Below are 12,253 nucleotides of genomic sequence, written 5' to 3' on the forward strand. Positions count from 1 at the left end.
ATTAATGCTTGTGCTATCAGTACTGTCAGTTCTGGTCCTTCTTGGCTTAATGCTGCTTACAACTGCCAACGCCGACACGCTGTTAGACGAAACTGATCCCATAGTGGGCTTTTCCAATAATCTAAAAACAAGTACTTGAGCCACAGAACAATTGGAAGACAAAACAATAGTCGAATGCAATTAGAAACGCACATCAATCAGAAGTTGATTTTAAGGGTTTTTGTGGGCATAGTTTCATTTGACAGGCACATCCGCATACTACTTATAACTCTATTACGAAACAGTTTGTTGGTTCACAAGTCCATTTTCCTGGAACATAAAGTTATTTCCCACGCATTCGGGGGGGAAAAACATGAGTAGCAAAACTTTTCTAGCCTTTAAAGAATGTTTTAGAAATGTCAAGTCAAAACTCATCCATTCAACATTCAATTCTACTTAAAACACAACAGGCCCAAAATACAAAGATAAGTTAATTTCCCTAACCTTCTTGCTTTCTTTGGATCTTTTTTCTGTCCCCACTTAAAATGATTCACGAATTACAACTAAACTGCAACCAACAAATCCATTAGAAAACTCCTGAATGGCTAACAATAATGGAACTGAAAAACATTTTGCCAGAGGTGCTCAGTTTCTTAGGTATTCTTCTTACTATCTGAACGTGACAACCACTGGTCCAAAGATTGCAACTGATTCCGAAGGTTTTGGTTCTCCTCAAGCAGTCGATCATACTCAAGAAGAAAACCTTCAGATTGTTTCTTTAAAGCAACTGTATTAGCTTCTGCAGCTTTCATCTCTTTTGTCTTTGTCTCAAGATCAGACTCCAGCTGCTTAAATTTTCCCCGCAGAGTGGTTACTTCTTCCTCCAAGGCTTTAACTTCGTCTGAGCCACCAGGTTTTACTTCATCAAATCCTCGACCTTGTTTCTTGACAGCCTCCACGGTCTTCCTTCTGATCCGGAGTTCTCTGATATAATGGTGTAATCTATCTATCATTAGTGCTAGGAAAAGTGATCCCCCTGCAATAAGTTATCCAACATTAAAAATGCAAGTCTAACAGAGCAAAAGGAAGTGACAGAAATCCCATGAAATTCAAGCTGAATTTAGAAGCCAGAACTAAAAATCACAATGACAACTTATTTCACCATAAAAATCCAGAAAGCAAATGAAAATTTCACCGCCCAAGCAAAACAATACAGAGTCACAAAGCAGTTGTTGGAGGCATTTAGTGGTCAAAAAGGCATAGAATTTTTTTTTTCATATTAGAAGCCTTCAGCAGACAACTAGAGATAGTTTCGACATTTGTACCGACCGAACATGAATTCTCAGTAAGTGTCCTTATTGTCCTCTAATGGTCCTTTATCACTTATCTATAAATATGAAGGTCCAGGCACCATGAAAGTAAGACACACCACTCCATATTCTCCCTATTACTCTCTTTCCGACCTCATCCTTTCTTACTTGAGTGTCGGAGTGCAAACACGGGGAACACTCCCTGCCTTTGCCTCTAACCACCCTTCTTCTATCTTTCCAGGAATACCCTAAGACCGGAGCTCAGCACAAATAGCAGTCCTATGTGTTCATATCAAGGCAAAGAACAGGGTCATATTTTCCAACTGCACAATCTTTGAAGATCAAACAATTGTACCCATTCTGCTAGGATTTATGATTATGAATATATGCAATGGCAGTTGGTACACAAACAGCATGGCAGTCTTAGAATTTAGAAGCAATTGAAGAAAAATTAAAAGGGTATTGACAGTATTAGAACCCAAGCTAAATCCTGCCTTCACCTGCCTAATTCTATATTTAAATCTTCAGCCAATTGGGCCAAAAGGATAAACATAAAAAGAGCAATTGAATTAAAAATCACAACTTTTTTTTCCTTTTGCTTCAAGATGCCAATTATACAAATAAATGGGCAAAACAACAAGCATTCTAAAATCGAAAATCAGACAACAAATATCATAATAATAATAATTTGGACATGGGTTTACAATTTCATATGGTAAGAGAGAAGAAATTAAGATCCCAACAAAAGTGAAAAACCAGGCATTAGCAATCAACGGCTAGATTTAAAGGAACTGAAGAAAGAATTAATTACCCATGAGAGTAGCCTCAAGAAGGTGTTTGGCCATGAGAACCTGGTCCGTTGGATTAGCCGCTTCATCATCGATCCAACGCTTCTGGATCTTCATCATGCTGTACACGCTCGACATCATTACCACGGATACCGTTCCCGCCACCGTCTTCACCATCACTGGACCTCGTCCCCGCTTGACCTGATCCAGACCCATTATCACCAGCTTCCTTAACGGCGTCTTGAATGTTAGTACCATGATCACCGCCATCTCTGAGAATATCACCAGGAACAATAACTGAATCATCTTTAAAAATTTTTTTTAGGAACCCAAATACAGAAAATGGTCAAAACTAAAAAATTCAAATGATTTCTTTCTCCAGAGCGGATGTTAATATTGTAAATCTGCAGTGTACGGAATCAGTGCGAGATTGAGAGCTAAAGAAGAAGAAGAAAGGAAAGGGACTGTAATTCATTTCTCGTTCGCAACATCGATAGATCTTTAAGTTTTTTGGTTATTTTCAAAAAGACCCCTTACCTTTTAGCTTATTTGATTACTTTCTCTATTTTTATTTCTTTTTTCAAATTGGGGACCTGTTACTTTGTCTTATTACTCGAAAGGCTGAAAGTGAGCTTTTAGCTTTTTCTTTTTTTTTTTTTAGTTAATTAAAAACATCATTTGCTATTTTTAGTAAAGGTTTTTTACAAGGGAAATCAAATCTTAGATATAATTCCCAACAAAAAAGTGCTTAGTCTCCACGAAATAATTTTATTTATTTAATATGAATATATATAAATTAATTTTTTTTTAAATTATATTTAAAATTTTAAAATTTGTAATATATAAAATTTATATATATTCACTTATTATTAAAAAAATAAACTTTCTAAAAACAGTAAAAAAATTATATATTTTCTTTAAATATTTTTGTTTACAATAATATTTATATACCTGTAAAATTATATCAAATAAAAATATATATTATTGAATGATAAATTAAATAATAATAAAATATTAATACACTTTTATTTTAGTAATCTTGACTAAATTATTATACAAAATATAAAAAGTTAGAAAATATGTAAAAAAATAAATTGAAAATAATTATTTTTCATAAGAATGAAACTATAATAACAATAAAATATATCTTAAAAAATTTATAAAAAAATTATAATAGTAATATAATATACCTTAAAAAAAGTTACTAAGAAATAAAAAAAAAATTGATGTATAACACATTACATTTGTAGTCTTAAATTTATAAAAGAATTTTTAATGATAATTAAAATTAAATAGATAATTTTAAAATTAAAAATGGATATAGTAAGTGATAAAAATAATATTAAATTTTTTGCATTTTTTTGAAATATAAATTTAATAATTAGAGTTCAAATAAATATAATCATTTTAATAATCTTATTATTTAAAGATTTAAAATGAAAATTTTTTTAATTTTCAAAATCTTACAAAAAATTTATTGAATTTTTAATGTCGTAAATTTTTTAAAAAGATAATTTTTTAAATCAAGATAAAAAAAGATTATTGAAAGATTTGGATAAACTTAATCTTTGTAATTTTTAAACATATTTGAAAGATTTTGATAATTAAATAATTTTTTAAATAAGGTTATTTGGTAAATAATTAAAATTATTTATTAAAAAAATAAAATCCATATTTCATATTTTTAATTTTAGAATATATATCTCTAAATTGATTTAATTTTCAATTATAATTTGAATCATTTTGATATTTGAATAAATTTAAAATTATTTAATTTTGATATATATAAAATCATTTATGTATGTTATTATATAATATATATTAGATTAGATTTAATAATCTAAAATACGATACAAACATAAATACGATATAAAAATAAGACACGAAAATGATACAATTTAAAATTTTAATAATTATTATTATATATAAGTTTAGCTAAACAAAAAATATATCTTTATGTTTTCATGTGGATACGAATTACGACATAATTTTTGTATAAAATATAATACAAATATATAAATTTTAATATTTTACATTATACAAATATATAAATCTTAAGATTTCTTCTCACTTCTTTAGTTTAAAAACTCCATTATTGAGTAGATATTAGTTGTACTTCTTAACAAAATGGTTGTCTTCATTACATATTACACCGTTACATATAGTTGAATTATTACTAGTTAAAAATATAGAGACAAGAAGGTGATGATATATATATTAACAATAATCAACCATTAAATTTTTGCACTGGGATCCATTTATTAAGGGCAATAACAAATCATAATGGTCAGTCAATATGTATATTGCAGGTTTCATGGTACTCGACATTTATATGCTAATTCTATTGTTAAATTTTTTTTTATCGTAATTGAAATTTGGATAAAAAATATTTAGGATAATTTGTTTGTTTAGTGTCGTTTCTTTTGTTGTTAAGCTTACCTAAAAGCTATCATTTAGTCAAGAGAGTCCCAAACTTGGATCAAATAATTGTGTGTTTAAGCAATTGTTAAAGCTTGCTTAATTAGAAAAAGTGGATTGATGAATGGTGAAGCTCTGCAAATGGGGATTGTATATGGAGAAGATTTGTCATTGTTAGAATATTATGTACAAGAATTCCAAGCATATCCCTCAAAATAGCTTAATAGCAAATTCTTCAGTTGCTTCCCTGTTTCTTGTAGATGATGCTGCCAGAGCCAGTTGCTTGAGCTCTGATGGGCTCCTTCCTAGCTGCAAAGCTACCTTCATTTCAAGAATTTCTCCATTTTCTCTTCTACATTATGCTCTCTTCAATAAGCTTAAAGAAGCCTGCATTGCTGTGATACATCTCAAACACCATTCCTGCTTGGCCACCATGTTCCATTGAGTTCACTACAGTTGCGATTGCACCCGCTATGACTCCCGTCATCACAGGCAATGAATGAGTTTTGTCCACAAAGGAAGATCCCAGAGCCCCTAAAACGGTCAATAACGGACCGGAAATCGCCAAGGCTTTGTTAAGTTTTAGTGCTTTCCTTCCCAACCTTAAGTACTCAGTGAAATCTTTCTTCTCCAAAACTCCAAGAACTTGTCTCATTTCATCTTCCAGCTTTCTGTTATGGCCATTATTTCCCTCTATTTTCCCACCAAGTCCTTGCTTTCGCTTTTGTAGTAACCACCACCTTGCAGGTTCAACTTTTGAAGGGAATTTTTCAAGCATAGCACCTAGAAGAGGAAGTGGGTATGCCTTGTCAATAGCTAAAACTTTGTCCAATGCTTCATTGACATCATTGATGTCAGGTGCGCCAAGAGATAAGTGTTGTTCAAATTTGACCATGAAGCTGCTTGAATAATCTTGCAGCATTTCTTTGCTCTTCAGCAAGTTCTGATGGTTGAATCTTGTTCATCATCACCAACAAGCCTGTGGCTGCTACGTAAGGCACAGTAGAAGAGAGCTTGAGTGCCATAAGGGGAGCTCCTGCAGCAATTGTGGCTGCTAGTCCAGCCATGGTGGCAGCAGTAAGAGTCATGGCATTAATGGAAATCAAAAGGAGGTGATTCCAATTGTCACGCTGCTCTCCAATATTCTTATGCATCTCCACCCTATCCGCAACAGCCTCCATAATTGCATAAAGCTTGGCAATCACCTGAGGATCAGAAGTTTTTGTGTTATAGTTATGTATCGAACAACTTTGAGTTTTCTGGCTAGAAATCGAATCGTTTTCCATAAGGGTAGTGGTAGTGGTTGCATTTGTATAACCATTTCTCTTTTCCAATTCCTCAACCAAACCTCTACTAGAGACCTTGGGAGAGACACAGGACCCATGCGAACCCTTGGTGCATTAATTGTAGCAGTACCAACTATTCCACGATGACATTGCAACGAAGGCAAACCCTTTGAAAAGAACAGGCTGCTTGAAACTTCAATGCTGGCCATGTCTGTTGTATTTTGGCGTCTCAATCTGAAAGGTTTACGCTCAAAGGACTAAACTGAATTGACTTTGAGAGAGGAATGGATTGTATTTATATTTCATACTAGATTGGATTTCAATGGGAGAAACAAATAGTAGAAGAGGTCTAATCTTTGAAACTTGAACCTTTGAACAAGATCACCTGGCTGACCTTCAACGGCATGTCACCTATCTGCTGGGTCTTGACATCGGGGTTTCCTTCGCTGACTTTCAACGGCAACAACGAGTAATTAAACTTGAAACAGAACCCCCTCGGGACAAGGGTATTTTGTCTCAGCTCTTGCACAACAGGACAACGAGTAATAAAATGCCAAAACTGGTACATAGATTGAAGAAACCAAAACCATATCTAACCAATCGTAATTTTTAATGCTAATTTAGTCAAATTCTTCATGTTGGACGCTATAAATTAATTCTCATTGTGTGAATTCAAGAAGTATTCTGAGATTTCAAATTTCTGAAAAATCTTAACAATATGGTAATCCAAAACTTCGATGAAGTTGCTCAAAATCTTTTATAATAGTATGTCAGACTTTTTAAAATCATTTCATCCAGCCAGGTATATCTGGAAAGTTGTTTTCTTTTTTTTGGGTTGTATTTAGGTATGTATCTCTGGAAAGTTCAGTATATCATTATTTTGGCCAGTATTTTTTAATCTTTCAAAAATCTATCTGCTTGAAATACCCTTATTTTTCATTCTAGCTAATAGTTCCAAAACAATTTTATAGCATTTCCTTCATACATTTTATCCATAAACCTAATTTGTCTCTTAAATTCCTAGCTAGTTTTAGATGCTAATATAAGCATATGGCTTTCTTCTTTTCTCAACATTACGTCCATTTTACTTCCTTTTTGGCCCAAACGTTACTTTTACGGTTTTACTTGACAAATAGCTATGTCCCAACTATCATGAGGCTGAAAATACTTTGTTGAAAGACGACCAAATGTATGTCCCAAAAAAATAGAGATACTTTTCTGGCTATAACAGGCGGCAACGTGTTCTCTGGTTGGCATAGAAACATGCATGAAAGAGCTAGTGTAAGTTGTCAAAGTGAGCCACTACGTTACGTTGAACCTGAAGCTAGGATTTAGATCAAATGCTAAATCAGCAACCCTTTATCTAAATTCTAGTCAAAGATTGCTGGTCCTGAATGGTGCAGTTCCAACATAAATCAAGACTAAGCAATTCACGACCTCGCTTTAGGGTTGGCTATCATGTTCTCATGTATGAATGTCCCAACAGTGACACAGAGATGCCTCAAGAGACATTGCTGATTGACATCTCTTGAATGCAATAGTTAACTAACTTGTTTCCTAAAGGTAACATATAATTACGCCATAATATCATCACCATGCCATTTCAATTAATGGTTCAGCGCTTGATTACCATCTGGTATATAAGGCAGAGAAGAAAGCAAAGATTCTGAAATGTTATTGCCTAGCCAAGCACTGAAATCAATATCAAGCTAATAATGAAACCTTCCACCAAGATACAAGGCAACAAGATTTAACATTAATATTTATTATTAGTTCATGGTTGCAGAGAATAATCTTCAAGCTACATAAAATAAGCTTCTAGTATGGTTTGCGGAGCTGGCATTATCAATCAATCCAAATGAACCGAAGGTTTACAATCATTCATTTACTCTTGGGCAATGCCATAGATCTTGCCCGTAGATTCAGAAATATTCCCCTGAAAAATGAATTTTAAAAGAATAAGAAAAAATTCACTTTGTTAGTAAATTTTTATATATTTTTGGCAGGGAAGTAAAGAGGGAAGAAAACAAAGTATTTACCAGCAAAATGCAATGAGGCTATTAAAAATGACACGGAACTGCAGTGGCACATATTGGTGGTTTATCCATCCCACAACTGGCCAGAACTGCAATTTCAATTCAGTCAAGTTCTAAGTTATGCAAGGGCTCATTTTTTCACATTAATAAACTATTTACTCAGAATAGGAATAAAGCAATACCGTCCATGAAGTCAACTGTACTTTGGGATACTCCTTCTTGATTCTAGTTTTCACATGCATCCATGGTCTTCCTGCACTTCACATTTTCATTTAAACTACAAAAACAGCTATTCCTTGTATCCAGCGAGGAGGCAAGGAAACTAAATCATATTCAATGCCTTTCTTTAAATACTAATACTTTCTATTATTTTCATGTATTAGATTATATTGCTTCCTTTTTGAGCAAGATTTCATCACAAATCTTAAAACTGTCATCAGATTAAGTTATTTTCTAGGGAAACAATTTAAATTTGATCTCTTTGCAAACCGAGCATATGTACATAATCAAATATTGACTTACCCTCAACAACCACCCCATAGTAAATCATGAAAAGCAAGTTGTTGCAAGGAGAAGTTGTCAACTGTTCCAGCACAACCTGATACAATTTGATTTAGCATTAGACCCTTTTCTATGAATTTAGCAAGAAGAATCAAGTCATTCGGTTGAATTCCATATGATTTTGAATTTGAATTAATAGAACAAAAGAGTGAATTTTATTGGATGATTGGAGAAATGAGTGCCTAAAATACCTTCTTGGCAACAGTTTTGGAATCTCTCTTCCCCTTGAAAATTTTATCCAGTAATATATATATGTAATGTCCAAATGGCCCAAGATAAGCAAATCCAAAGAGCTGCATTTAGCTATGACTGCGTGAGACAATGGCAAAAACATACTATAGCAGATGTAAATAAAAAAAAAAGGTTCAGAAACTAGTCCTTCTGAAGCACTCATACAATCACAAAATTTCCCCTTACTCTCATTAGCAACTCCTCTTAGTGCCCACATAAATCAAGTCTCAATGACATTCTAATTCAACCTCAGCTTCCTAAAGAATCTCTTAACATAACCATAATTCCATTTCACAACTCACCCATTAAAATAAACTTTTTCATTTAATCCAAATTTCTAAACAGAGGAACACTGAGGTGAATTTGGTTTCTACATTCAAGTCAGTTAAAAAAAAAAAGAAGAAAGACTAAATCAAGCAATCAACCTCTTTGAATACAATTAAGCAATAAAAATGAAGTGAATAAAAAATGAAATAAAGAGATGATCTTTAACCATTTTGAGAAGGATGCGTCTCAGCTGAAGTTTAGGTATTCCAGAAAGCTTCTGAGAAACAATATCACTAATCCCAGACAAAACAGCAGCCGTAATTGCCTGCATAAGTTTCCCTCAATTTTGTTCAATTTCATTATCTTTTAATCTATAAATCTGAAAAGCTTTTTTTCACAGGCAACAAAGAAACAAACAACGGAAAGGAAACCTTCGTTCTCAAGGGGTGATGTTGAAGCTGTAACAAGTATTTCTGCAATCCCTTCTTTGCTACCGAACCCATGTTTCTTTGCAGCTGATTACTCTCTCTGTCTTAGTTCTCTGCGCTGCTGTTTCTGTTTGAGTTGGGAATGTCAGACAAAGTAAAGAACTGATTGCGTCTGAGAGAAGACGTGTCGGTGAATCATGATGTCCCTGGTGGTCTGGTCGATGTTGTTAAGACTTAAATGGGCAGATTGTCCGATCATTTAGATAGGTAAAATCAACGGTTCAGCATTGTGCTTAGCATATTCTTTTTCCCCATTTTGTCCTGGCTGCTCTGCTTTTGTTTTTGGTTGATGTTAGGGATGATAAAAAAAAATAGACGAAAATCGATTCCAAATCTTAATATTTGATTCTTTCTGAATTATTTTTTAATTTAATTCAGATCATGTTTAAATATTAAATATATTCATTAAATTTATAATAAAATAAAAATATTTTAAAAAGAATAAATTGAATCAAATTATATATTTTTATTAATTTTTATATTTTTTTAAAATTTTATAAAATAAAGATAATTATTTAATATATAAATTAAAAAATATTTTAAAATTTTTATTAAAATAATATATAAAAAATATAAATATAAAATTTAAAATTTAATAAATTAAATTAAATTAAATAAATAAAATTTAATTTGAATAAAACCAATTTTAAAAAAATAATTAAAATTTAGATCAAATTTAAAAAATTTATAATATTATATATTATTTAAAAACTTAAATTAAATTCAATTCAATTTAGTCCATAATTGATATCGGTATAACTACGGAGTACGATTGGAGTATTTTGGAATGATAAAGAGTCAACTAGTTTAAAAGTTTTATAAACATTTTATAATCTGCAATTATTTTTGCTTTAATTGCGAAGTTAAACTTAACTTTTTTATAATTAGACGTGAACATTATCTTTTGATCAATCGAATTATTTATCATTATTAATAATTAATAAATTAGACAGTTCAAAAAATAATTAATAATATAGATACAAACCAACAAAAAAAAAAACATTAATGAATATAAAATATTGGCATTCCTGGGTCATGATGCACATAAGAAACTATTAAAATATAGTGGCTTACATAGTTGACTCCTCGATTATGTTTTTGTTATTTTTTAATTAACAATTAAAATTTTAATATTAATATTGGAAGCCAAAATCCCAACTAATTAATCGATTACAGTAAATCATCTTAATTAGTGATGTTTCCATGATAATGCATAGAATATGATTTTAATGTTATCCGGGAACATATCACAAATAATAATCTTAACATAATTAATTAATTAATTATAATTTAAAATTTTATAAGATTATAAGTAGTAGATTTGTATATAAATTTTTATTATGATTAGATAATTATAATATTATAATAAAAAAATTATAACTGAAATGCACTTTTTTATTTGATTTTATAATCTTTCATGCATTTCTTTTGACATCGTAAAGCTCGATGTCCACTGTGAGCAAAATATAAAGTTCCAAATTCAAACATATCGCAAAATTTAATAGACCTTTGTCTTGGTTAAGACTATTAAAACTCAAATTCAACCTCCTTTTTCCCTTCCTGTTGAACATAAGACTGTCTATTTGAGGGACTTGATTTCCTGTTTTGAATCAGAGATATCTTTTGCAAGGTCAATTCTTTTTTAAGGGGAAAAATGGTGGAAGCTCCATTTATTATTTGGCAAACAGGGAACTATTACAAGACATATGCTATAGAATACTTCGATTATTATTTCTATTAATTTTGGTTGTTAATGAGTCTCTTAAGTGATTGGGGAAAGATGAAAAACTAAATTCACAGTAATTTATTTTAAAATAGATACATATGAAAATAAATGTATTTATGGATCGAATCAAGTTGGATCGGATTTGAGTTTATTTCATGTTTGATATTAATAATTTATATGTTTATTTAAGTCTGACTTGATCTGAAATTTTGAGTATCAAAATTTTTTCAAGTTCAGCTCAAATTAAAAAAAATAAATCTCAAAATACTCATTAAATTTAATTTATATAATAAAAAATTAAAAAATATAATTAAATTAAATTTAATGAGATTATTGTTAATTCACATATATATATAAATAAAAATTATATGAAAATTAATTTATTTATAATTCACGCATATATAAATATTTTATATAGATATATATATATTTATATATATATAAATTTGAGTCTAGTTAAGTTGGGTTTGGATTTTAAATATTTTATCCAAAACTCGGTCTAAAATTTAAATAGATCTAAAAATTATATCTAAATTTATTTAATAAATTTTAATTTTTTATTTAAATAATTTCAAAACTTGAACGAAACTTTTAACTTGATTGGATATCCTAACCTTTGAATAAGTTTATGACTATCTATTGACTGATTTTATCAACGACTTGGGATTGAGATTTGGGGATGAATAAACAAATTAAGAAAATAAAAAATCTTTGAAATGTGTAAAAAACAAAATTCTTTCATATTATAACATCTTTATCAAAGTGACAAAAAATCAAAACATGTTTTATACGACAATGAAAAAGATTGTTAACAAAATTAAATATATACTACATATAAAGAATCAGTCTGGAGATCAATCTCGTGCAATAGGCAATTGATGCAACGTAAATACTAAAACAGAAAATATAAATTAGCATTTAGCCTTGTCTTGTTGAATAGGTAAAAGGAAAATTCATACATTTACATACACATTCAAATCAGTTGTCTCAATGAAAAATAAAAAGATGACAATATGTATATCTAAAAATAATTTTCAACTACTCTAAATTTAGAATGCAAAACTTGAGAGAAATATATAGGCAAACTGTATAGGTTGTTTTATAGTAAAAAAAAAAAAAAAAACACACACACACACACATAGATATAATAAAAAGTCATAGCA

The 12,253-nt window shown here is 30.4% G+C and overlaps 2 protein-coding genes and 1 pseudogene across 3 annotated transcripts; all 3 read right to left on the minus strand.

The window, feature by feature from the left end:
* Positions 1-387: 387 nt before the first annotated feature.
* Positions 388-2,553, minus strand: LOC111281199 (uncharacterized). The gene is made up of 2 exons (XM_022868854.2): positions 2,101-2,553; positions 388-1,015 (listed from the first exon to the last, which is right to left on the minus strand). Exons 1-2 carry the CDS (start codon positions 2,381-2,383, stop codon positions 633-635), a joined length of 666 nt encoding a protein of 221 aa, XP_022724589.2. The 5' UTR covers positions 2,384-2,553; the 3' UTR covers positions 388-632.
* A 2,023-nt stretch (positions 2,554-4,576) lies between these two features.
* On the minus strand, positions 4,577-6,075 carry LOC111280271 (putative F-box protein At4g22030 pseudogene; annotated as a pseudogene).
* A 1,440-nt stretch (positions 6,076-7,515) lies between these two features.
* LOC111280728 (peroxisomal membrane protein PMP22-like) lies at positions 7,516-9,602 on the minus strand. 2 transcript variants are annotated; one of them, XM_022868163.2, is made up of 7 exons: positions 9,308-9,602; positions 9,103-9,201; positions 8,570-8,671; positions 8,340-8,415; positions 8,000-8,070; positions 7,821-7,906; positions 7,516-7,717 (listed from the first exon to the last, which is right to left on the minus strand). In XM_022868163.2, the coding sequence occupies exons 1-7, from the start codon at positions 9,377-9,379 to the stop codon at positions 7,663-7,665; spliced, it is 561 nt and encodes a 186-aa protein (XP_022723898.1). In that variant the 5' UTR covers positions 9,380-9,602; the 3' UTR covers positions 7,516-7,662. The 2 variants fall into 2 exon arrangements, with proteins under 2 accessions (XP_022723898.1, XP_022723899.1); XM_022868164.2 differs by lacking the exon at positions 8,570-8,671 and having other exon boundaries at positions 9,308-9,525.
* Positions 9,603-12,253: the final 2,651 nt, after the last annotated feature.

The sequence above is a fragment of the Durio zibethinus genome, chromosome 28 (assembly GCF_047325235.1).
Source record: "Durio zibethinus cultivar Kanyao isolate XHJ-2024 chromosome 28, ASM4732523v1, whole genome shotgun sequence".
In the NCBI taxonomy this organism is placed as follows: Eukaryota; Viridiplantae; Streptophyta; class Magnoliopsida; order Malvales; family Malvaceae; genus Durio; species Durio zibethinus.